Source organism: Perca flavescens, chromosome 9 (assembly GCF_004354835.1).
Source record: "Perca flavescens isolate YP-PL-M2 chromosome 9, PFLA_1.0, whole genome shotgun sequence".
Classification (NCBI taxonomy): domain Eukaryota; kingdom Metazoa; phylum Chordata; class Actinopteri; order Perciformes; family Percidae; genus Perca; species Perca flavescens.
This window is the reverse complement of record NC_041339.1, coordinates 30,783,672-30,810,139: the sequence shown is the minus strand read 5'-3', so window position 1 is coordinate 30,810,139 and position 26,468 is coordinate 30,783,672. Positions and strand designations below refer to the sequence as shown.

General features: G+C 42.5%; 1 protein-coding gene across 2 annotated transcripts in view; it reads left to right on the top strand.

The window, feature by feature from the left end:
• fnbp1l (formin binding protein 1-like) overlaps positions 1 to 26,004 on the top strand; it is a 58,744-nt gene extending 32,740 nt beyond the window's left edge. Inside the window, exons 3-16 of one of the 2 annotated variants that reach the window (XM_028586739.1) lie at positions 1,097 to 1,147; positions 2,665 to 2,812; positions 4,308 to 4,370; positions 5,344 to 5,448; positions 6,471 to 6,599; positions 8,255 to 8,401; positions 8,603 to 8,824; positions 18,159 to 18,268; positions 18,422 to 18,554; positions 19,213 to 19,307; positions 20,048 to 20,223; positions 21,648 to 21,685; positions 23,204 to 23,324; positions 25,231 to 26,004. In XM_028586739.1, coding sequence (XP_028442540.1) covers positions 1,097 to 1,147; positions 2,665 to 2,812; positions 4,308 to 4,370; positions 5,344 to 5,448; positions 6,471 to 6,599; positions 8,255 to 8,401; positions 8,603 to 8,824; positions 18,159 to 18,268; positions 18,422 to 18,554; positions 19,213 to 19,307; positions 20,048 to 20,223; positions 21,648 to 21,685; positions 23,204 to 23,324; positions 25,231 to 25,238 — 1,546 coding nt within the window. In that variant the 3' untranslated portion in view covers positions 25,239 to 26,004. Of the gene's footprint in view, positions 1 to 1,096; positions 1,148 to 2,664; positions 2,813 to 4,307; positions 4,371 to 5,343; positions 5,449 to 6,470; positions 6,600 to 8,254; positions 8,402 to 8,602; positions 8,825 to 18,158; positions 18,269 to 18,421; positions 18,555 to 19,212; positions 19,308 to 20,047; positions 20,224 to 21,647; positions 21,686 to 23,203; positions 24,067 to 25,230 lie in introns of those variants that run through there. The other variant, XM_028586738.1, reaches the window with a different exon arrangement.
• The last annotated feature ends 464 nt before the right edge of the window (positions 26,005 to 26,468 follow it).

Sequence of the window (26,468 nt, the reverse complement as noted above, 5' to 3'; positions counted from 1 at the left end):
TCAAGGTATTTAGTCATAAAATATTGTGATATTTGATTTTCTCCATATCGCCCAGCCCTATATATCAATGTCGATATAACATCGATATATTGCCCAGCCCTACTAACATACACAGCAAGGCTTTCATACAGCTATGAGAGATGCACTCTCACTCCATTTTTGGCTTTGTCTTCTACAAATAACGGTAAAGTTTTTGATTCACAGATGTCTAGACATGGAGTCTAATATTTATATTTTACTATATAATTAGGTTGGTAAAACAAATCAAATTTCAGAATAGCTCTGCATTAAAACAAGCTCTTTTGGTCACTGTGTCAGATCAGGCGATCGTACAGTCCGAGATTCTCGACATGGCAGACTACACATTGGACACTGACATGCTAGTCCTGCTAGTCAGGACATTGTGAAGCATCCCCAGTACAGCTTCAGTTACACAACACAGGGGCACTCTTTTTCTTCCAGACGCCTGCATGTCTGTCAGGACATTGTCGGGCTGATATCCTGTAGTCTGATCTCGGCATAAGTGTTGGGAAGGTTTGGACATGATTTAGGCAGCCTCTCTTTATATCCAGTATGCACATAATCCTAATTTTAAATACAGATTTACCAATATCAGCACTTAGTAGTTAATGTTCAAATAATGGTTAGGTTGACTGGGGATATATTTTTATTTTTGTGTTTTTGATCCTGTGTTGAAACGCTCGTTCAGACAATTCAACAAGAACAGACCCAGTTATCCTCATCAAAAACCAGTAGCGTCCCAGTGGATTATTTCAAAGGGGGGGAAATCCCTTCAGAATACATCACACACACACACACACACACACACACACACACACACACACACACACACACACACACACACACACACTCCTATACATTCCTCTGCTCTCTAGTTAAATCATTAAATCGCTGCTGTTCTGGAGTCTGTATTGTCAGAGCCTGGGGGAACAGACAGGCAGAGGCTTTGATGTCATCTTTAATATAAAACTGAGATCCTGTGTGTGCCTGTTGTTGGTTTACTTGTCTCTCTACCAGGCCTAAAATATCATAGTATTTTTAACCTCTGCTTCTTTTCTCTCTCTCCTTCTATCAGGAACTTGGTGAAGAAGTACTGTCCAAAACGCGCCAAAGATGAGGAGCCGAGGTGAGTAAACTTTCTGCTTTTATTTACTTCTTGGACGAGTGCGCAATTTCAGAGCGGAAAAGGCCTGCTAGACAGTATATTTATTTTCTTTCTGGTGCTGGAAATAATGTTTGACTGTTCATTTGTAGGATCCAGACACTGAGTTTGATGTGGTTCCATTAATTTTTTTTTCTGTCCAGCCATTCTTTACAGCCAACTTGTTCATAGAACACTGAGCTAGTGTTTTAGACCGATCAGGAAACACTTTTATTTTACATTAGTATATGTAATGGATGTGGACAGGGTATGAAAGGAGACAACTTCAACTGACGGTTTTCCAGAATTGATTTGCTCCTGCAGACGATACTATTACATGAATTAGCTTCTTGTCTATTGTTTCCTTGTGTCTGCACCTCTGCTCCTCAGCAATACAAAACGCTATTGTCAGAGTGATCTCATTTTCTACGATACATACAGTACATAAAGCTGACATTACAGTATAGTATCTTACTCAACTCTTACTGTGCACATTACTAGCCAAGAGCATTTCAAATAGACAGGGGAAACAAATAACCGGAATTGTAACCATACCTGTGATAAACATGAGAATCAATGTTTTACATTTTCTAACCGTTTCGGTGGGCAAAGTGAAACAGCACGTGGGTTTGGGTGACTACACAGAGATAACAAAAATGGTATAACATCTAACCAAGAGATACACATACCTGCAGAAGAGCATATTACCTGAATTGGCTTCTGGTCCGTTGTTTCCTTCTATTTGCACCTTTGCTCCTGAACGTTAAATGACTGAATGAATTTGAACATTCAAAATGGACTGGAGAGCCGCCGTCATTTATATTACACAGTACAGCGTGAAAATGGCGCAAAAAGAGAGTTAAACAAAGCACCTTTTAAAATGTAATAATGTATACTTTATATATCCCCTGGGGGGAAATTACAATTGTTTCACTCTGTTGTTAGAACACACTACACACAACCGTAAAACCAGCACAAAATGGCTAGTTAATATTATTATATTAACATTGAGACAATAAATATTGAAGGATCACAACACAGACAACACAATATTTAAAGAAAACAATAAAGTGCAGCAGCATCTTCCACACAACCTACCTCGGCAATACAAGACGGTATTGTGAGGAGGAGACGGAAGCTACGGCAACTTAAGAGGTACAATCGAGGCGCTGTGCAGCGACATTTCCTCAGGAAACAATAGCAATATGATAAATAAAATAAACTCAATAAGATAAAATGCATGAATACAACCACATTAAATGAAATATATATTGGAACTGAGAATGAATAAAGTGCATTTTTAACTCCCCTGTCATCCTCACCTGCCACGTGACTGTTGACGCGTCATCTTTTCACACTTTTTGGTGTTTTCGTAAAACGTTTTGCACCCTCAAATGTTTCCGCAAGTGTATGAACTGCAGATGCATCTGGGAAGGGACCAGAAAAAGGAAGCGTGCTGTGCGTCGTGGTAATCTCACATTGAATGTGCGTCTGTTGTGCAGGTTCACATCGTGTCTGTCCTTCAACTCCGTACTGAATGAGCTCAACGACTACGCCGGTCAGAGGGAGGTGGTGGCGGAGGAGATGGCTCACAAGGTGTACGGAGAGCTGATGAGGTACAGCCAGGACCTCAAAGCTGAGAGGAAGCACGTGAGTACATATTATTGAATAAAAGTGACACACAAGGTTTGTTTTCAGTGGTTTGCATCACATCTATTGATAATTAAGACCACGTTTCTCAGAAAATCAGTTGCTTCCCATCATGAAACGGATGTTGCTGTTTGCCCTTTTGTATCCTGTGTATTGCCTCATGTGCATTTATTTTCTGTTTGGCTTCACTCAAGAGGAATATGTTGGATGTGATGTTAACCATCTGTCTTTTACTTCTTCCACCATCTGCTGATGCCATAAGCTCTGAACATGTGCGATCCGAGTGCTTTGGAAGAACAGCGCCCCCTTCTTGTTTTGTGCTGTAAAGCTTTAACTATCCCTTCAAATTTGACTCCGTGACCCATTATAAGGCACAATGTACATGCTATTGTTTTCAGTTATTACAGTTCTTGCTTGTTATGTTTATCATATTGATGTCTTAAATCTATAATGGCATTGATTGTTTTGTTTTGTCTTGTTGCCCGGCAGTGATGAGTGGCGTGTGGATTCATAATGTGAGAGTTGGAGAGTTGCTAATGTTGGCATTAAGTCTTGCTGTGTGCCTTTTAGGAAGGCACTGAGCCTTGCTTGATGAAGCATAAAGAAACACACATTCCATTTAATAGTTGTATAATAAATGACACCTGAACTGTGTCTCTCAATCTCTTATATCTCTCTGTAGGACCAGAGTTAGGATTTTACCCATGATAGGATACTTCCTCCATACAATGACATATTCTTTTGTTTGGTTTTTGTCCGCCACATGACAGTCCCGGCAGTTTTTGTTAACCATCTTTTCTCACAAGTGCAATCTTTTGAGTTTCATTTAAAAGTAGGTGAATGTGACGCATCCTTTCCTCCAGACAAATCACAAACTGGGACATCGTTATGCCGCTGTTTGGCTCAGTGTAAAGAAGCAACGCCGGCCTAATGGCATGTCTTCTCTACAGCAGTATTACGGAATCTCTGTGTAAATTAGCCTACCGTTTCAACCACAGCAAACAGCATAAAAAATATATATAATTCTTTGAGTATGTAAAAAAAAAGCCCCAACTCAAGGTCTTTTCCTGGAGCTTTTAACCATATCACATGGTCTTCATGAGCATATGGAGGGAAATCTGTTATTTATGTATTTCATCCACAGCACTATTAGGACTTTTCTTGACATTCTTGACCTTGGTGAATTGTTGGTATGACAAAACGCTCTCAAATCAAACATATGTTATGACCTGTGTCTTCTCCTAACAATATGTATGCTCTTCTAACCTGGAATGCAAAACCTTCATATGTAATAAGTAACTCGTTTTCAGTCAGTCTGAATTTATTTTACTGCTTTAGTCACTGGACTCTTGTAAATTTGTGTCTGTGGCCTCAGCACTTTTCCTTTCCAGTGGATTGTTATTGTGGACGTAACTGTGCATATGAATGTGTTCTTATATACACTATTTATGTGTATTTTCCTGTGTTTCTGGGTAAATGGTGCGTGTGTGAGCAGCATCTACAGGAGGGCAGGAAGGCCCAGCAGCATTTGGACCATTGCTGGAAACAGATGGACAACGTAAGTGAGGAGGGAGGGAGAAGGAGGAGGGATGGAGATTTTTTTTTTTCTTCAAGTGTTTAGTGTAAATATTCTCTGTTAGGGACAGCCAGCTGTACTCGTCTCATGCTTGTTTGCACAAGGAATGCAAGAAATTCAGACAAAGGTAACTGTTGGACAAATGGGGATCCACTTTTCCACCCTAATCCCACACATGCCATTATGAAGAGACAAATATGGCATTTGTGGTACTTGTATGTTTTTATATAAACATTAGTATTATAGGCTCCTTTTTGGAGCTGTCCAAATTAATCAAAAATATAATATGAGAATGTTTGTGTCTACAGCAGGGACCTTTTACTTCTTCCTGGCAAAGTTCCCAGTCTATGGGGACCAAGGACAGGGGCCAGCAGAGAGACCTCAGTGTAGACAAGCCCCTCACATCAATACAAAGCAAAGGCCCATGTGCCACATTTGGCTCTCAACAACCTTTTGTTTTGGCTTCTAAAAGGCTCCAGAGAGAGATATTCCATTTGTTCACTGAGGTCATTTAATTGCATTTGCAGAGTTATTTTATAACAAACTGCTTCATTACAAGACTAGAGCTAAATAGCTAATTGCTGCTTGTTAAATGTATAAATAATGCATGCCTAGTGACATTTTTAGGCCTGTAGCCCATTAGTTGAGGTACTTTACTCTGCCACATGTGAGGGAGAGCGTTTCATTGTGTGGTCTGCATGACTTTAATAGTGACTACTTGGTGACTGGACTGTAATGTCTAAACTATTCACTGTGTTCCCTTCACTACTAATGTGACCCAGATGGGCTGGCAGGAAGTAAACTATCTCTCTCTGCCTGATTCATCTCCCTCTCTCCCTTTTTTGGCTTTAAAAAAAAAAAAAAACAGGAGATGGTGCATTATAATGAAGATGTATATATTCTTTGTGTTTATTGAAATATTCAACATTGTTCTTTTTCTTTTTTTTTTTTTTAGAGCAAAAGGAAGTTTGAGAGAGAGTGTAGAGAAGCTGAGAAATCCCAGATTACCTACGACCGGTTAGACAATGACATCAACGCCACCAAATCAGAGGTGGAGAAGGTAGGAAGCTGCCTGCAGCAACAACTGCCGTTAATGTACTGTATGTGTTTCATCTGTGAGCCAGCCTGTCCTTTCTTTTCCCATCAGTGAAAATAGCAGCGCGTTTACTTTCAGTCTATAATGGGCACATGACCGAAGACAGTAAATTATTGGATGAGCCGTAGCAAAATCTTTAACATAGTAAGGAAAACACACAGTTCTTTCACGTCCAGCAATTCAATAACAGAATAACTTCATCTCACTACCATCATACCTAGTATTTAGTTTTTCTTAAAGTTAGTAGTGTATAATTGATGCCTGTGAAATTATACTGTAGCTCCCCTTTTCCTCCACACTTACTGTATAATTAGACTAGGTGGATTAAGTTAAAGCTTGAAGGAAAATAAACCTTTCCAAATAGAGGTTAAAGCACAGGCCAGTCAGCCTTGTTTTTAGATGAGGTACTGTCTGAAAACAGTTTTTAACAGGACTATGGAAATAAGAGGGAGCGAGGGCTGGGCGATAGGGCCAAAATCTTCGATTTGATTTCATAATCCGATAACGATGCATTTCAGGATATAGCATGTTTTCTGGTAATTCAATAAATAAATAAGTCTATATGAAATAACAACATGGTAAATTGGCCTATTTTGTATACTCCTGTGTGAATCAAATACTTGACAAATGAAATGTACTGAGTATTTTCTTATCTTTTAACTTTTTAGAAATTGAGATAGAAAGGAGATAGATAGATAGATGAAAATCCATAGCATGGCGTGTATGTGGTGTTTGTGCTGTTGAACCAAACCTATATGACATCTATTAAAACATGACTTTCCATCCTTTAAAGGAGGAAATGTAAATGTTTTTGTAGCATTGGGTTTCAGCAGTAGCTTCGTTGCTGATTTGTTGCGGGCTTCAGATTGGATCTAAGTGCCACTGTGTGTGCACATTTCTCGCGTGGTCGTGTTGGGACAGACGAGGTCGGCCGTTGAGGCGTCAGCTAATGTGGTTCTGATGTTTGTGTTGATGTCACCGTTCAGGCCAAAGCCCAGTTCTACCTGCGCAATCACATGGCTGATGAGAGTAAGAACGAGTACGCCGCTCAGCTGCAGAACTTCAACGCAGAGCAGTGGAAACATTTCAACAACGCCATACCACACATCTTCAAGGTAACGCAAACCTGTCGTACTGCAGCTTCACATCAATCTTGTGACGAGAGTTTATTGTCTTGTAGGGATTTGAACTAGTCTTAACCAAAATGTGATCAAGTCTTTCTGACTTTTAATTGAATCGCAATTCTAATAGCTCATTTTGGTGGGGAAAGGGGTATGAAGAGCACCGGCAGCGCAGAAACGTTCACCTTTTATTTACGGTTTCACCTATATTTTTTTTTTAAAGGGGCTGTACTCGACATTCAGAACATTAATATAGCAGTAGTCTTGCTTTGCCAGACCTTCCTTAACAGCGCTGCGGAGGAGGGTCTGGCTAGTCCACGCAGCATTCCGGGATGGGAGACTATGGCATTTCTTTAAACCAATCACAATTTGTCTTGGGCGGTGCTAAGCCCCGGACACAATGACCTTTGCCTCTGCAAAAATAGCCTCGGGAAGGAACTTGTTTTGGTGGAACAAGTCATGCAACAGAAAACTCCAATTGGACAGATAGTCTAGCTAGCTGTGTGGGTTTACCCTGCAGAGATCTGAGGAGCAGTTAACCATAGTCCTCAGAAATCCACCGGAGTTTAAAATCGAACACAAAGAAAGCGGAAGGTAACGGACATCCGGGCAACATTTCCGGCAGCAATATTTGCAATGTAACGATACAGTGGAGTAATAGCATTCGGAGCAGAGGCTGAAGTCCCGCTCCCTCCGTGCGTGTTGTAAACAGAGCTTCTTTGTTTTGGTAACCGGTCCGGCCGCATGTCGCCGTGAACAAACGTCTAGGGGAACGGTCTGTGAGAGCCAGCGGTGGAAGAAGTATTCAGTTCCTGTACTTAAGTAAAAGTACTAATACCACACTGCAAAAATACTCTGTTACAAGTAAAGTCCTGTATTGGAAATGTTACTTAAGTAAAAGTATGCAAGTATCATCAGAAAAATGTCCTTAGAAAAAAGTACTTAGAAAAATCCTCACATTTTAGTAACTGTAAACGATGCAAACCGCTCTGTCAATCAACTAAGTGTTCAATCGGCTAATCATTTCAGCTGTACTTTATATTGTTGGGTAGTTTAATTTAAAATAAAACCTCATATTTTATAAACTACATGTGTTTTGTGTGCAAAAATCTGAATGTGTAAAGTAACTAAAGCTGTCCGATTAATGTAGGGGAGTAAAAAGTACAATATTTCCCTGTGTAAATGTAGCGGAGTAGAAGTAGAAAGTGGCATGAAAAGAAAAGACTCAAGTAAAGTAAAAGTACCTCAAATTTTTACTTAAGAACAGTACTTTAGTAAATGTACTTAGTTACATTCCCCCACTGGTGATAGCCACGTGGAGGCAGTTCCCAGCCTGCTTTTCTTTTTTTCTTCAGTATTTCGAGTACAGCCCCTTTTTAATGTTTGGAATCACATCTTCACTCACCCACTTCATCCCTAAAACTGTCATGTTTAGAGAAAGTGTGTTGTGCTCGGCGTAAGTGCCCCATTAAATGTTTACCTTGGCAGGTTGTCTCATGTAAACCATTAATAATATACTGACTGGGTATCAGTGCTGCTCAGGGAAAGGATCTGCTCACTCGTGACATGTTGTTTACCGCTAAGAGGCTTGTAGACGTGAGCGTGAGCGCTTTGGTAATAGTGTTTATTCCATTTCCTGCGTGCTACAGAATCTGCAGGACATGGACGAACGTCGGACGGTGAAGCTCGGGGAGACGTACCGGAGCTTTGCTGAGGCCGAGCGGAGAGTCATTCCCATCATCTCCAAATGCCTAGAAGGAATGGTTTCTGCTGCCAAAGCTGTCGATATGCGAAAGGTATGTAGCAGGCTGGAGGACGGGTGTAAGAAATGGGAGAGAAAACGGTTGAAAAGAAAACCATCCTGAAGAAATAGGATTTTACTTAACATACCGTAGGAGAGATAGAGAGAAGAGCCTAGATTTACTTGTTTGGTATCTCCTCCTGCCTCTCCTTTTGTCTCCCACCGCTCATCTGTTTCTATCCTCCCTACCCCCCAGGACTCACTCATTGTCGTGGAATCGTTTAAGTCAGGCTTCGAACCTCCGGGCGACTTCCCCTTCGAGGACTTCAGTCAGAATCTGAGCAGAGCGGGTTCAGACGGCACCATCAGCAACACGCCCAAAGGAGACCGAGAAGGGGCCCCGGGGCCACGAACCGATCCGAAACACCCTATGAGCAGAACCAAGAACAAGCTGTGGCTGTTTGGGAAGAAACCAAAGGTACGAGGAGGGAAGGGTGCTTCTTTTGTTTGTGTTGTTGTTGCGTTTTCCCATGGGCCCACCACCTGTGGGAGGAACCGTTGGGGTCGGGTGCGATGTCACATGGGTGGCAGTGAAGGTCAGGGGCCTCGACGGACCAGACCCGGGCGGCAGACGCTGGCTCTGGGGACGTGGAACGTCACCTCTCTGTGGGGGAAGGAGCCGGAACTGGTGCGGGAGGTGGAGCGCTACCGGTTAGATCTGGTGGGGCTTACCTCTACGCACAGTCTCGGTTCTGGAACCATGCTCCTGGATAGGGGTTGGACTCTTTTCTTCTCCGGAGTTGCCCAGGGTGTGAGGCGCCGGGCGGGTGTGGGGATACTCACAAGCCCCCGGCTGAGCACCGCTGTGTTGGAGTTTACCCCGTGGACGAGAGGGTCGCCTCCCTACGCCTGCGGGTTGTGGGGGAAAAACTCTGACTGTTGTTTGTGCATATGCACCAAACAGGAGTTCGGAGTATCGGCCTTCTTGGAGACCTTGACTGGAGTCCTGCATGGGGCTCCAGTGGGGGACTCCATTGTTCTGCTGGGGGACTTCAACGCACCGTGGGCAATGATGGAGACACCTGGAGGCGTGATTGGGAGGAACGGCCTCCCTGATCTAAACCAGAGTGGTTGTTTGTTGTTGGACTTCTGTGCTAGTCATGGATTGTCTATAACTTGAACACCATGTTCGAACATAGGGATGCTCATAAGTGTACCTGGTACCAGAGCACCCTAGGGCCGAAGGTCAATGATCGATTTCATAATCGTTTCATCTGATCTGAGGCCGTATGTGTTTTGGACACTCGGGTGAAGAGAGGGGCAGAGCTGTCAACCGATCACCATCTGGTGGTGAGTTGGGTCAGGGGTGGGGAAGACTCTGGACAGACCTGGTAAGCCCAAACGTGTAGTGCGGGTAAATTGGGAACGTCTGGAGGAGGCCCCTGTCCGACAGACTTTCAACTCACACCTCCGGCGGAGCTTTTCGTGCATCCCTGTGGAGGCTGGGGGCATTGAACCCGAGTGGACAATGTTCAAAGTTTCCATTGCTGAAGCTGCGGCGAGGAGCTGTGGTCTTAGGGTCTTAGGTGCCTCAAGGGGCGGTAACCCACGAACACCGTGGTGGACACCGGTGGTCAGGGAAGCCGTCCGACTGAAGAAGGAGTCTTTCCGGGATATGTTAGCCCGGAGGACTCCGGAGGCAGTTGCAGGGTACCGAAGGGCCCGAAGGGCTGCAGCCTCTGCCGTGAAAGAGGCAAAGCAGCGGGTGTGGGAGAAGTTTGGAGAAGACATGGAGAAGGACTTTCGGTCGGCACCAAAGTGCTTCTGGAAAACTGTTCGCCACCTCAGGAGGGGGGCGGGAACCATCCAAGCTGTGTACAGTAAGGATGGGACACTGTTGACCTCAACTAAGGAGGTAATAGGGGCGGTGGAAGGAGCACTTTGAGGAACTCCTGAATCCGACTAATATGCCCTCTATGTTAGAGGCAGAGCTGGAGGATAACGGGGGGATTGTCGCCGATTTCCCAGGCGGAAGTCACTGATGTAGTCAAACAACTACACAGTGGCAAAGCCCCGGGATTGATGAGATCCGTCCAGAAATGCTCAAGGCTCTGGGTGTGGAGGGGCTGTCCTGGTTGACACGCCTCTTCAACATTGCGTGGAAGTCTGGGACGGTGCCAAAGGAGTGGCAGACTGGGGTGGTGGTTCCCCTTTTTAAAAGGGGGACCAGAGGGTGTGCCAATTATAGGGGTATCACACTTCTCAGCCTCCCTGGTAAAGTCTATTCCAAGGTGCTGGAAAGGAGGGTTCGGCCGATAGTCGAACCTCGGGTTGAGGAGGAACAATGCGGATTCCGTCCTGGTCGTGGAACAACGGACCAGCTCTTCACTCTCGCAAGGATCCTGGAGGGAGCCTGGGAGTATGCTCAACCGGTCTACATGTGTTTTGTGGATTTGGAGAAGGCGTATGACCGGGTCCCCGGGAGATACTGTGGGAGGTGCTGCGGGAGTATGGGGTGAGGGGTCTCTACTCAGGGCCATCCAATCTCTGTATGACCAAAGTGAGAGCTGTGTCCGGGTTCTCGGTAGTAAGTCGGACTCGTTTCAGGTGAGGGTTGGCCTCCGCCAGGGCTGCGCTTTGTCACCAATCCTGTTTGTAATATTTATGGACAGGATATCGAGGCGTAGTCGGGGTGGGGAGGGGTTGCAGTTTGGTGGGCTGGGGATCTCATCGCTGCTCTTTGCAGATGATGTGGTCCTGATGGCATCATCAGCCTGCGACCTTCAGCACTCACTGGATCGGTTCGCAACCGAGTGTGAAGCGGTTGGGATGAGGATCAGCACCTCTAAATCGGAGGCCATGGTTCTCAGCAGGAAACCGATGGAATGCCTTCTCCAGGTAGGGAATGAGTCCTTACCCCAAGTGAAGGAGTTCAAGTACCTTGGGGTTTTGTTCGCGAGTGAGGGACAATGGAGCGGGAGATTGGTCGGAGAATCGGGCGCAGCGGGTGCGGTATTGCATTCAATCTATCGCACCGTTGTGGACGAAAAAGAGAGCTGAGCCAGAAGGCAAAGCTCTCGATCTACCGGTCAGTTTTCGTTCCTACCCTCACCTATGGTCATGAAGGCTGGGTCATGACCGAAAGAACGAGATCCAGGGTACAAGCGGCGAAATGGGTTTCCTCAGGAGGGTGGCTGGCGTCTCCCTTAGAGATAGGGTGAGAAGCTCAGTCATCCGTGAGGAGCTCGGAGTAGAGCCGCTGCTCCTTTGCGTCGAAAGGAGCCAGTTGAGGTGGTTCGGGCATCTGGTAAGGATGCCCCCTGGGCGCCTCCCTAGGGAGGTGTTCCAGGCACGTCCAGCTGGGAGGAGGCCTCGGGGAAGACCCAGGACTAGGTGGAGGGATTATATCTCCAACCTGGCCTGGGAACGCCTCGATCCCCAGTCGGAGCTGGTTAATGTTGCTCGGGAAAGGGAAGTTTGGGGTCCCCTGCTGGAGCTGCTCCCCCCGCGACCCGACACCGGATAAGCGGACGAAGATGGATGGATGTTGTTGCGTTTTTATTTGGCAGAAAATATCTCAAAGTAAAAACCGTCCTCCTGAAACCATAAAAAAAGAATAGTTGGGAATAATTGGAGTGGTTGTCAGTGTGAATAAACCTCTTTTTAGAAGATTTTTCAAATTGAGCATGATCCTATCTAGTGACTAGTGACGTGATTTGCCATATTCCACTTAATGTATGTTTTTTATACAACCGTTTTCAAGAAGCAATTGTGACACAGGGGAAATTCCGTTAAAGGTCCCATGGCATGAACATTTCACTTTGAGGTTTTTTAACATTAATATGAGTTCCCCCAGCCTGCCTATGGTCCCCCAGTAGCTAGAAATGGCGATAGGTGTAAACCGAGCCCTGGGTATCCTGCTCTGCCTTTGAGAGAGAGACATCATGGCTTGCAAACAAGCAAAGTGGCAGTTGGTCAAGGCCACACCACCACCCTTCCCCCCCCGTCATCCTCTATAGCATTTAAAGCTACAGACACAGAAATGGCACATCCTAAGGAAAGCTCATTGTGGGACTGGCTCTAGTGGCTGTAATTCTGCACCAAGGCTGAATTTTGGGAAAGAGACTTCAGATACAGTATTAGGGGACCACTAAGGTCTATATAACAGAGACTTCAGATACAGTATTAGGGGACCACTAAGGTCTATATAAAAGAGACTTCAGATACAGTATTAGGGGACCACTAAGGTCTATATAAAAGAGACTTCAGATACAGTATTAGGGGACCACTAAGGTCTATATAAAAGAGACTTCAGATACAGTATTAGGGGACCACTAAGGTCTATATAAAAGAGACTTCAGATACAGTATTAGGGGACCACTAAGGTCTATATAAAAGAGACTTCAGATACAGTATTAGGGGACCACTAAGGTCTATATAAAAGAGACTTCAGATACAGTATTAGGGGACCTCTGAGGTCTATATAAAAGCATCCAAAGAGCAGCACGTCATAGGACCTTTTAAGAAACCTTTTTTTACACTGAAGATATGAGAGAAAACTGGAAAACCATATAATTATATAACCATCGATACTATATAACTATGCAATATGTGCTATACAAGTACATAAAAAGCATATAAAAAGCATACCTCTTCTAGAAAGCTATGAACAAACATTCATGGAATGTTTCCTATTTAATGTATATCTACATTGTTTCATTAGTGCAGATCTCATGTGTCAGTATATACATCATATATTCTTCAAAGTATGGACAATAATGCATTACGACTGAATGGAAATGCTCGTGAAGGCCCTTTTTTATAATGCACTTCAGATGTAGAAGTCATAGAAAGTGCCTTCTGAATTGAACGATTTATTTATTTTTAATACAGAACAATGACTGAGTGTTTATCATTTTTGCTGGTGGTCAATTGCACGGACTCCTAGTTAAAGCTACAGTTATAATTCCCCACCCTGCAGCTGAACATCAGCTTTATTAGTCACGTCCTGAACACTCATGCTTTATTACTTCCTCTGCTCCTCAGCTGTATTCTCAGCTCGTCTCGAGTTGTAGGGTTTTGTCACCGTTTGCAGTGTTTGTATCAACAGTCAAATCTTTTCTCCGATACACTCCTTGGACTTTGTCCCTCTCCATAAAGACCAGGTTGGTTAATCATTAACTCTGCTGTTGGTTTATGTTGGCGTCATCAGCTGCCTCGCTGTATCATGATACTAGGGTGTGTGTTTGTATATACGGTTCAGTTCAATTGTATAACACTCGGTGCCCTACATTGCCCTACATTTTCTCAAGCGTTGTCTCATACAAGTCGGAATTTTAAAACCCCTGAAAAAGTGGCTTCAAATCTTATCTTAAGGTATTTCTCTATAACTTTAAATATTCATGACTAAATAAGCAACAATTAAAAACCATCAAGAATTCATTTTTATCCATGGAAACATTGCTAAATCCTGATTGGTATGTGGAAGTACTGACTCCTTGTTGGTTCCCTTCACACATGAACAGCTCTTTGAAACAGGTTAATTGCCAAGTAGAAAATGTATATATTATAATAATATATAATATAAATGTATAACAAACATTGGAAACAATATATATATATATATATATATATATATATATATATATATATATATATATATATATATATAAAATGTCTATTTTTAAAATGAAAAGAGCTGTACAAAGAGGATGGAATGTGCAAAATATGGACCAATCCATTTGGACTGAATGGATCTAAGTCTGATCACACAAGAGTCATTTTGTGTGTGTGTGTGACAGACAGACAGACAGACAGAGTTGCCTCACAGCCTCCTGTTCAGTGGCGGTTCTAGACCATTTCATATGGAGGGGCCACATGCCATTTTAGGGGTACCAAATATTTTAAGCAAATGTATTACCTTCATAGGCTTGGTTCTACAAAAGACTAGCGATACGCATATAACAGTAAACACAAGACTACTTAGTGTTAACCTACATTTTATGTATCACTGTGTGGATAATATCCCCCCCCTTAGAACCGCCACTGCTCCTGTTCTCGGGTGGCTCAACAGCAACATTTGAGAAGCTTGAATGAGTCAGTTTTGAATTCACCAAAGGAAAAGTCACACACGAGTCATGCGTATGACTCTTCCATGACTTGGTAGGAATCCTGTGAATAATAATATGTAAACCTGAACACTTTAATGATAAAGAATGTGTCATCCTGACCTGCTGGTTTTGTCCTGTCTTCCTGCTCCCCACCAGTCCCCTTCCTCCTCTCCTCCTCCTCCACCACTTTCCTCCCCTTCCTCCTCCCGTCCCCGTTCCACCTCCACCATGTCTTCTTCATCCCGGTTCGGCACTGACATAGTGAGCCACTATTTGTCTGAGATAAAGACTACAGTACCCAGAATCCCCCAGAGTTTGAGGGGTCTGAGGAGAGGGGTGAGACAGGAAGTAGCGTTGAAGTGTGTTTGATTGACAGGTTGACTGATTTTAGTTTTTTTTAAATGTCTTCTACAGGGTGTCTGCAGTTTCTGGACTATATGTTCAAAATATTAAACTCAAGACCTTCAATGGCTTCCTAATGTTTAAAATCTGAAACCCAGTTTTTTTAGGCAACTGTTATTCTGCTCTCAAAGGTCTGATCTGATTTAAAATTTTCAAAATGTAACTAAACTCGATGAAACTAAGACACCCTGTCGTGTTGTTTCTCTCACTCATTTATTTTCTTGTGCTGTATTTGTTTTTCTTGCTTTATTTCTCTCTCTCTCCCCTTCCCTTTTCTTATTCCCACTATTTCTTTTGTTTTTGTGTGATTCTAGCTCTCCTTTCATTTATGAGACCGAGTTTTGCTCCAATCACAAGATGGAGGACCCTTGATGATATATGGTGTATATATATTAGTACTCTGGTTGCAGTGTTGTGTGGTGAAAATGAGTTTCCAACACCAGAGGCCTGTACTACGAAGCAAGATTTGGCGTTAACGTGGTAACTTATGCTGAACACCTAACCTGCTCGGGAGCAGGTTATGTTGGACATCAGAGATCAGCCGGTGTCAATGCACCGCCTACCGACCAATCAATACTCCATTGATAACGAGAGAGAGAGAGAACCCCGTTAACATTCCCTGATGGCTATTTTTATGAAAGATATAGATTTTCAGAGCCATTTGTTGCCAATGCCACACATCAGTTTGAATGATGTTGTTATATCTTTTATTTTCTCTCATGGTGGCTTACCACTGCCAGGGTTGCAACTGAAATAATAGGCTAAAGCAACCACAGTTTATGGAAAGTAAAAGTGTAATTATGGTCTGATCTTGGTCCTGACTAATGAAGTGATATTGCAAAGTGTTGTGATTTACGCATAACAGCATCAGCTTTTTTTTTTTTTTAGCGTTCCTTCCTGTTTTAGGAAGCAGCGACTGTATTGCATTTTCCCCGTTAAACCGGCTCTGGTAGATGTTTGCGGTTGGTCGTGCTGTGCAAACGCCTCTTTTATGTGAACGCGCGCGTCGCTGGATTGGGAAACGCTGGGTTGATTGAACTAGTTGTTAACCACCGTGGTGACACAGCTTACCCGGGAGCAAAATTACGAATCCCACTATGGCCACGCCAAGACCCGCCCTACGAAGCAGCTCAAGTGGTTAATGTTAGTGTTAGGTGTGTGGTCAGGGGATAGGATCTGTACATGTAAGCAAGGACGCCTGGCCAATTGTAGTTTGTGAATGCTATTGAAGGGCGGGTCTTGGCGTGGCCATAGTGGGATTCGTAATATCGCTACCCGGGACCGCGGTTGTTAGGTTAGGTGAAGCCGGCGGGTAACTGAAATAAATCATGTTGATCTTGCTTCGTAGTACAGGCCTCAGGTGTGTTGCTCTGATGTTGACCTGAGTTTGCAGTGATCTGTGTACGTGTTTGTGTGTGCGCACTGCTAACCGTGTCGGTATGTGCTGAAGCGGAGCTTTCGGCTTTTACACAGTTTAACACAAACTTGTAAATAACACCCGGACTCAGTGCCAAGCCAATACTTTAATTGGCTCTTGCTCCCATCAATTCTGTCAGGACCATCTGTGATTGGCTGCTTTTCAATCTAGTTAGAGTGGCCCTCAGAATAACAGGCCTGACCACTGGTTTGACGGCTGACCTAATACCCTCTGCTTACTTACTTGAGGCCTAATAATCATTAGAATTCATTCAACACTTGCAAAGTGGATTTATTTTGCATAATTTTAAATACCTGTTGCTGCCTTGTCTTTGATATATATATAATAGAAAACTGAATTTCTTTGGGTTTTGAAAAAAAAAAATCAGACATCTTAATGAGCTGTGGGAAATTGTAACAGTAATATGTATTGTGTGACTCACATAGCTCCTCATACATAATAACATAATTACTCTTTAGCGCTTGCTACTGGTCAAAAGCTCCACAGGGTACTCTTATAATCAGAACATTTTAGAAATTGTCATTTAATAGGAATGTACCAGAATGCATTTTATTTCAGCCCAAATGTTTTATTCATTTGTCTGAAGTAATGTTTTTATTATTTAATTGGCAACAATCAATCAGTATTTTACTTTCATGAAAAGCCTTTTAGTTTTTGAAAGTTTTGTAATTTTACACCGAAGAGAAATAAATAATGAAATGCGGCCTCTCTTCACAAGAAAACATCCTTAGTTGCTGATAAAAGCAGGAAATAAATCCACAGGGTAGTATGAATATTCAATATTTCATGTGCTGTACATGAAACTGGTATTTAAACATGACCTTCTGGGAAGACATATCAATCTGGCTGGTTTTCTGACCAACTGCCATGTTGGTGGCTGCTTGATATACTGACAACTAACCTGCATCCCATGTGGTTTGTCTCTTTTTACTGTAACGGTTAATGCGTCAGTGGTCAGTCAAGATGGTAAGTGTGTGCGTTTGTGTGTATGTGTGTGTGGAGGTAGTAATAAGAAGACCCAGCAGCGTAGGTGCTTGTGCATGTATCCTTCCATAGTGTCCAATATATAAACCCAGCAGTGATAGTGAAGTCTCCTCTCCTAGTTAAATTAGATTTCCTGCCCTCTGTCTGATATCATATTCTTTTCACTTACTAAAGCCGCATTACACCCACTTAAATACAATTAGTTTCCCATGTTAAGTCCATTTTATTCTACTTTAATGTCAGCTACTGCACAGTATACCTGATCAGTACTGACACAGTCCCAGAAAGGAGGGTTGGTAATTTTAAAAGCAAAATTATTATTATTAGACAGCAACAAGGAGGCAAAAACTAAACTTTTGAATACTTTAAAATTATGTTTGAATACCAACCTGGCAAACAAGTATCCAATTATATTAATTATTATTTAGCCCGCAGTTATTGATTATAAATTGGATGTCTGTCACCGAAGGTCACAAAATAACTTTCAACCTCAGCTTATCTTGAGATGTTTGATGCATCAGCCAGTTTTACATTTTGACATTTCATTTTGGCAATTAAGCATCAATAACAAAGGTGATTATCTGCCTTTAACGATCTATTCCTTCATTCAAGTTAGGTTTGAGTGCAACCGCTTACGTGCCTATTTAGTCTCTTTTAAGTCTCTCACTTTCTGTGGAAAGTGTCAACAAGTGGAGGCAGCTGGGCTCAACAAAAAGTGCAGTGGTACTGTTGTGGTTTTAGCAGATCTCTCCAGACCTCCTAGAAATTAGAGAAATTCTGACTGTTGATCCCGGGATTATTTCTCCTCATCACTGACTTCATTTTGAGTTGGTTTGTAGTTTGAGATATGTGTGTGTTTGTTTGTTTTCTACCACCAGGCCCCATCTCTGGAGGATTTCAGCCACTTACCCCCCGAGCAGAGGAGGAAAAGGCTGCAGCTGAGGATCGACGAACTCAGCAAAGAGCTCCAGAAAGAGATGGATCAGAGGTAGAGTGTCACCCATAATACATTGCCTAGTCCAAATCATCAACACGTATCCGAAGGAAACAAGGAAAATAAGCCAAACATAACCTATAAACTGCTTATTATCATTAATTCCATCCCATCAACTCCAGGGCCTGTTTGTTTTGTGTCTTTCAGAGATGCCCTGAACAAGATGAAGGATGTTTATGAGAAGAATCCACAGATGGGAGACCCCAGCAGCCTGCAGCCCAAAATATCAGAGACCATATGTAACATGGAGAAGCTGCGCTCGGAAATTCACAAAAACGAGGTACGAAAGTAAAAAGGTTTCGATTTTTTTTTTTTTAAGATTTTTTTTGCCCATTTTAGGCCTTTTATTTTGATAGGCTATCTGAAGACATGAAAGGGGGGAGAGCGAGGGGGAATGACATGCAGCAAAGGGCCGCAGGTCGGAGTCGAACCCGCGGCTCGCTGCGTCGAGGAGTGAACCCCCACACATGGGCACACGCTCCACCAAGGCGCCCAAAGGTTTAGGTTTAAGGAGTCAAAAACAACCCGACTGGGGCGCCCTGGTAGCTCAGTTGGTAAAGCGCGCGTCCATATGAAGAGGTTTATTCCTCGACTCAGAGGCCCAGGGTTCGAATCCGACCTGCGGCAATTTCCTGCTTCCCCCTCTCTCTCCCTTTTCATATCTATGCTGTCCTGTGCATTAAAGGTGGAAATGCCAAAAAAATTATCTTTAAAAAAAGAAGAAAAAAACCTGACTGTAAAACCCAAGAAAGAGATGGAGGGTAAGAGAGGAAAAGACAGATAAAAGTGTTATCTTTAAGTTTTAGATAGTGGTTCATAGTCCCATCTCCTGGTCCACTATGTAATGAGATGCTCTGTGTGGATGATGGTGGCATCGATCAGAATATACTACTTGTGATATTAATAGAAGTTTCCTCTCTCTCTCTCTTTGTTGACAGACTTGGTTATCTGAGGTGGAGGGAAAGCAAAGCTCCAGAGGAGACCGAAGACACAGCGCTGACAACCACCATCACACTCCTCAAGGCAGAGAGAGGTAAACAAAAACACAAAATATATGTTCAGCGCAAACATCCACTTTAGGTATTCATGAATGGCATCAGAGACAGTCAGAGTAATCTTTTTTTCCCCAAATCATAAGTGAATGCATTTAGTAAGAAGTCTTAACTGTGAAGTGGTCATTCCACTGGCTTCAGAGTGCGTTTGTTTCTCACACTGTGACCAAAAAAAAATTAACCAATTCTTTACTTTAGTCTTTTGAATTATTTCCTAGGAAGATTCTTATAAGTAACAAAGTCATCCAGTACTGATTATAGGGGAAATAGAGGCGCAACGTCCAATTGTGTAACATACAATTCAACAAATATAGTTTCCAATAAAAATTAATTATTAATGAATTGATTAATAATAAGGTTTAAATTGAGCTTTTCCTCTATGACAGACGCATAAAAATGACAAATTGCCTAAAAATTCTGCACGTCATTCTTTCATCTTTTTAAATCTTGGAATTAGTTGGAATGTAGTTAAATCTGCATTCAAATGGACCTTACAGGTACAAATATCCACAACATTATCAAGGTTCCAGCTTATTTATTTTTTTTAAAGTCTAGTAATCTGGTGTTGCACTTGACTCAAGATCGACCTCTCAACCTGCTAAATGCAATTTTCTCCATGGGAAATCGTACTGGGTTTCTGCTTTCGTATATAAGCAAAGGAGCAGCAATGTATTTTAACATGCAAACACAAAGCTCATTCCTGCTGCCTGTTTCCCATCAGCCCTGAGGGCAGTTATACAGACGACACCAGTCAGGAGCATCACACACCTCACAAGCGGCCCAGTCCTCCACAGCCCGGCCAACCCAACCCCGACCCGCACGAGTTTGATGACGAATTTGACGACGACGACCCGCTGCCAGTCCTCGGACACTGCAAAGCGCTCTACTCCTTCGATGGTACGGACAAACAGCATAAAATGTTTAAAACAATCTCCTCAGTTAACTATGTGAGGGGGGGAAAAAAGCCATAATTATGACAGCTGATCGAGGAAAACTGAGAGCTGTTATACAAATCCAACCAATCAATGAAAATAGTAGAAAAGTTGTGTTATTAGGGTGTGATGTAGACCGAATTACAACATTAAACAAACCATTCCTTTTTGGTTTTTTAAGCTGACTAGCCAGGTGGCTAACTTGGCAGTAAAACCAATATTAATGTAAACATGTTGCTACTTACTATGGCTACTATTTTCCACATGTTGTCAGACATTAAGACAGTGATGGTTACCTGTACAGACGCTGTGGGTTATAGTTATCTCACAAGTTAACATGATAGAAACAGTTGGTTATCTTAGCCGCAACATGATCAGCACCCAGATTGCCACGTTAGAAGTTTAGGTTACACTTTACTTGAAGGTATCTACATAAGAGTGACATGACACTGTCATGAACACATGACACTGTCATGACACAGTCATGACACATGAACCCTAACCCTACCCAACTTGTCATGAAAAAAAACCGAATGACACTTACTAAAAGAAGCGTTTATGTTTATGACTTGTTTATAATGTTTGTGTGTCATGTCACTCTTATGTAGATACCTTCAAGTAAAGTGTAACCAAAGTTTAAATATGCATTAAATTGTTAAAGAAACATTGTTGACTAGTACTGATGAAAAAGGTTTAACAACACCTAGTCTATATCCTCGACGTTCCTCTTCCGGGATTGCTCCGGTGCCGCAGGAAATTCCGCCGGTTGCGTGTCTTTAAAGTTACCTTCCCCTTTCTTTGTGTTGGAATTCTAACCTCCGGTGGATTTCTGAGGACTATGGTTAACTGCTCCTCAGATCTCTGCAGGGTAAATCCAGACAGCTAGCTGGACTATCTGTCCAATCTGAGTTTTCTCTCGCGCGACTATTTTACAGCGGATCCGTGCGGAGCTTAGCGCCGCCCATGACAATTGTGATTGGTTTAAAGAAATGCCAATAAACCAGAGCAGAGCTTCTCTCCCATCCTGGAATGCTATGTGGACTAGCCAGACCCCCCACCGCTCCGCAGTGTGTGGATGGTCTGGCAAAGCGAGACTAAAGCAACACCTGATATCCCTTAGCCCTGACCAGCTCTTTTGATTATCCTGTACCTATGTAGTTGAATATCCATGATCTTTGTAAACAAGATCTGACTTCACAAAAAGTAGTTTAAGGGATCCCAAACGAACCTGTGTGTGTGTGTGTGTGTGTGTGTGTGTGTGTGTGTGTGTGTGTGTGTGTGTGTGTGTGTGTGTGTGTGTGTGTGTGTGTGTGTGTGTGTGTGTGTGTGTGTGTGTGTGTGTGTGTGTGTGTGTGTGTTTAATGTCACTATGGTCTGTTTGACTCTCAGGTCAGAACGAGGGGACACTAGTGATGGCAGAAGACGAGGTAATGCTTGTTTCTTATTTCTTATTTTTCTTAAATTGTGTGTGTTGTTACAGGTTGTAAATGGTAAGGCTGTGTGCAGACCAAAACCAACAATGAATTGATCGACGAGAAAGTCAGTTTATTCAAAGCCCTATACAGCTTATTCCTCTATCTGTTATGAACACACTCACACACTGTTGTTTATTTAGACCCAATCACACACCGTCCTGCTGCTGTAAATGCTCACTAGAGCACAAAATGTGTATTAATCCGCAGCTGAAAATAGTTCCCAACAAATGTACTATTTCCTCCTGTTTAAGTAAAGTGGGCCAATAAATACCTTGCCTGCTGTTTTAGAAAATTATGGTGACGGCAGAACTGTAGTATAGTCCCAGACTTACAGTATGCTTATTAAAGCCCCTGTGTGTAAGGTTTTAAAAAAATCTCACTTTGGTGACTCCTCGTGGTACCAAATAAAAACAAAAGAATACTCAATTGTAAAATTTGCTGACAGAAAAGCATTTCCCCTCAACAAATCCAACGTGGACACAGAGACAATAGCAACACATAGTCTACAAGAATTTCAATGGGGTTGCCTCATTTGTTTCCAAACAAAAATGTGTGCCATCAAAAATAATGTTACAGAAGGTATTCTCATTTAAAAATTAAAAACTACACTAAATGTCCTTTTTAAAGGAACACGGCGACTTATTGGGAATTTAGCTTATTCACCGTAACCCCCAGAGTAAGACAAGTCGATACGTACCCTTCTCATCTCCGTGCGTGCTGTAACGCTGTCTGACGGTTCCAGCATTAGCTTAGCCCAGCACAGATCCTGCAGGTAACTGGTTCCAACTAGCCTACTGCTCCCAATTGTGACAAAAGTGACAAAATAACGCCAACATGTTCCTATTTACATGTTGTGATTTGTAGAGTCACAGCGTGAAAAAAACAACGTAACATGAGACACAGCCATCTTCTAACGGTAAACAAACCGGGAACTATATTCTCAGACAGGCTTGCTGCGAGCATATCACTCCGCCCAAGTACTATATTCTTCCGCCTGAGAATATAGTTCCCGCTTTGTTTACAGTTAGAAGACGGCTGTGTCTCATGTTACGTTGTTTTTTGTACACGCTGTGACTCTATAAATCCCAACATGTAAATAGGAACATGTTGGCGTTATTTTGTCACTTATTCGGAGCAGTAGGATTACTGGAACCATTCACCTGCATGTTCTGTGCTGGCCTGATGCTGCTGGAGCCGTCAGACAGCTTTACAGCACGCACAGAGATGAGAAAGATATGTATCTACTTGTCTAACTCTGGGGGTTACGGTGAATAAGCTAAATTCCCAATAAGTCGGCGTGTTCCTTTAAAATATGCTGTAGTCAATGGAAGACCTCTGTCCGAGTAATAGACTTAATTTACTCATTAAGTGATGATGATGATCCACATATTGTGCTGTATACTTTTCATTAACAACCATCCAGAAAGTTATTTAAAAAATAAATTTAAAAAAACATTTTTTCCGCTGCAGGTGTTGTACATCATCGAGGAGGATAAAGGCGACGGCTGGACGAGGGCGAGGAAGCAGAGCGGAGAGGAGGGCTACGTTCCCACCTCCTACGTAGAAATCACCATGGAGAAAAACTGCAAAGGTGCTGTCACCTACATCTGAAGCTAACACTGTCTCTCTCATCCTGTCTGTCGTCCTCTCTGTCCTCCCCGCTTTCTGTTCCTCAAAATAACACTACAAAAAGAAAAAAAGACAGCATCTCAACAACTGCATGGACATTCATTTGTTTTTTCTGATTGCCATCCCGTCTCTCTGTCCTCCTGTTTATCCCTCTAACCCTGTAATCATTCGTCCTCCTCTCATGTGCGTGGTACTGGTGGTTCAGTGGTGAGTGTCTGATCACAGAGACAAATAGGAAAACCCTGATGGTGTTTAAGTGATTTCTGTGTGTGTGTGTGTGTGTGTGTGTGTGTGTGTGTGTGTGTGTGTGTGTGTGTGTGTGTGTGTGTGTGTGTGTGTGTGTGTGTGTGTGTGTGTGTGTGTGTGTGTGTGTGTGTGTGTGTGTGTGATGTCGCCACTGCTGTTTTGGGCCTCATGTAAAGGCTACACCACTTCTTATCGATCAAAGTGTTTAAGTTCTATGTATATATTAGAAACAATTTATATTTTAATTATGTTGATGTTTCTGTTTTTTTAAACTGGAGACGTTTTAAAACTGATTTTAAGCTCTTTGGATTCACGTGTCGACTTAATTCGAAGATGTTCTGATTTCATCTGTTTTTATTTTTCTGTCTGATTGATGTGTGTGTGTCAGAATGCACGTTTGTTTTTTCCTGTGTTACCTGTGCCATCACATTAAAGGTGGAGTTGTTATTATTAAGGTTTGTCTGGTTTCAGCCTTGGTAGTGTTGTATCATACAGTTACAGGCTTTTGGCTGATTTAGTCTTTTTGATATTATGTATCCTTTCAGAGCAGAGCTGGAAGTTTATATATATATATATATATATATATATATATATATATATAGGTGTAATATTAGAATTATTTTTTTTTAATAACAAATGCTTCCCACACGCTTGCGTGTCGCGTGAAAAAAAAAAAAGGGCGTCGGTTCTATATCTAGCATGCACGCGTTTCCGGCGTGGCTCCAGCCGCGCCTGAGACGTGCGGGTCACGCAGGGGAGCCGAAATATAAACTGACACGCCATGCAGCTGACACGCTCACACAACGCAGCCAGTGTGTAACCAGCCTTAGTTTGTATTGGTATCCCTGACAGTATAATCCTCTACTGCAGGTGGTTGGCAGTAACTGTGCCAGCTGAAGCGTCTCAGTATAGTCATGTTTGAAGGGTTATTATTATTATTATTATTATTATTATTATTATTGCAGTCAACCTTGTTGTACCAACAAGGAAGAAGAACCATGGCACCCTAATTCTGCATGCCTGAATACAGAGAACAGCTAACTGGAAAGTGTTGCCACCATGTATTTGTTGCCATTATTGTGTAATTCATTCTAACACAAATACTGGTCAAATGTTTTTATAGGGGAGGCTGCCACAATTACAAAAACTGACTTTTTGTTCTTTCTTTTTTCCCATTCTGTAGATCAGTTAAGTCTATCCTTTTTATATTATTAATTCCTTTCTTTCCTGTCTTCTTCCTTCCTGTCTTCCATCCTTTCTTTTCCTCCTCCCCCTTGTCTCTCCCTCCTTTGAGTCATGTATTTCCTGCTTTCCTGTCCTTCCATTGCCTCATCTCCCTCCTTCATATTCTTTCTCCTTATTCCTCATCTATTTATCTTTTTGTCTTCCCTCCTTTTCTCTCCTCTCCTCCCTTCCCTTGCTTCCTTGTGTCTTTCTTGATGGAAACTACTCTTTTTTTTTTTTTTTTTTTTTTTTTTTTTAAAGTCAGTTGGCAGTCTCTCTCCCTATGCACTCCCTAACCCTTTTATTCTGTTAAAACACAAACTTCCTTCTCAGCCCTAGGTAACTGCAGCACCTTGTGTGTCTTGTAGTAACTCGCTCTCTCCTCTATGTGACTGCAGGTTCCTGAGGGCTGCAGGGTGGCCGGGCGATTTGATTGGCTGGTGAAGGGCTCACGCTGATTGCTGATTATTGGTGGTGGTGGTGAGGGTGGGGGGGGGTGACGAAAAAAGAGACAGGTAGAGAGGGATAGACAGATGAGGCAGGAGGATGGAGGCAGGTTTGCATGTCTGCATGCTCACATATCCATAATCAGCAAAGCATTCTGGGTTACTAGAGGAAGAAGGGAGGGTCATAAGTAGAAGAGTAGATGACCTCAAAGCCCAAAAAAGATACTAGCACTAATATCATCTAATAATAAGCGGCAGCCATTGGAGAAGTCCCACCCTGACTAGGAGTTTCTAAACTTTTTTGCTGCAGAAGTTTGACATGGTAACATTTGAGCAGCAGTGGCAGAAAACTAGGAACACAGGGGTGGAAACCACAATCCCTCCTCTGCTGCTGTGATATAAAACATGTTTTATATCTATGATGAAGCCAGTGTCAGACGTTTATTAGAATAAACAGAAGCTGCAACCGCTTCCTGGTCTGTCAGGGTCGACTTCTGTGATGGCTACACACTTTGTTTAGGAGGAAATCCGATCACATCAGGGGGGAAAACTAGCTGATGTTCTTCTCTCTGTGGGTTCAAACATACAGTGTATGTATCACCTTGTTTGTTTTTTTTGTTAAACCTTTGACAGCAAATCGAAAGCATGTGCTACGACGGTCAGTGTAACGCTTATCAGGAATATGCAGGTCATTAACTGCATATGGACCAAAAAAAAAATGAAAAACTGATAGACTTTTGCTTGCAACTGATGGTTTCCGCAAAGTAGAGGGAGAGAATACCATTACAGTATTGAATAATTGGAGCCGAGACACAATTTTGTAATTTTCTAAATTTCTGATTCTCTGAATAAAAACAGAAAATTGGAAAAACAGGTTAAAGATACAATTTTTGTATTTGTCAAGTCAGAAAAAAAACGATAAATTGGATATTGGAACCCATTTTTCTGTTTTTCCAAATGTCCGCTTGTGCTTAGAAAATTGAACTGATGAGCGTTGCACTGACCTACGACCTCACTAATTGCTGTGTGGCTAAGAGTAAAACGTACATGTCTTCTTGAACGTTTCAGCTTACAGAGACCAGTGCCAACAGCAGGTTTTCCTCTCCGATTTGTTGTGGATTCATCCTTTAACGACAGTCAGGAGCATCTTCCCACCTCACTGATTTACTGTCTGCTTGGTGCTTTTACAG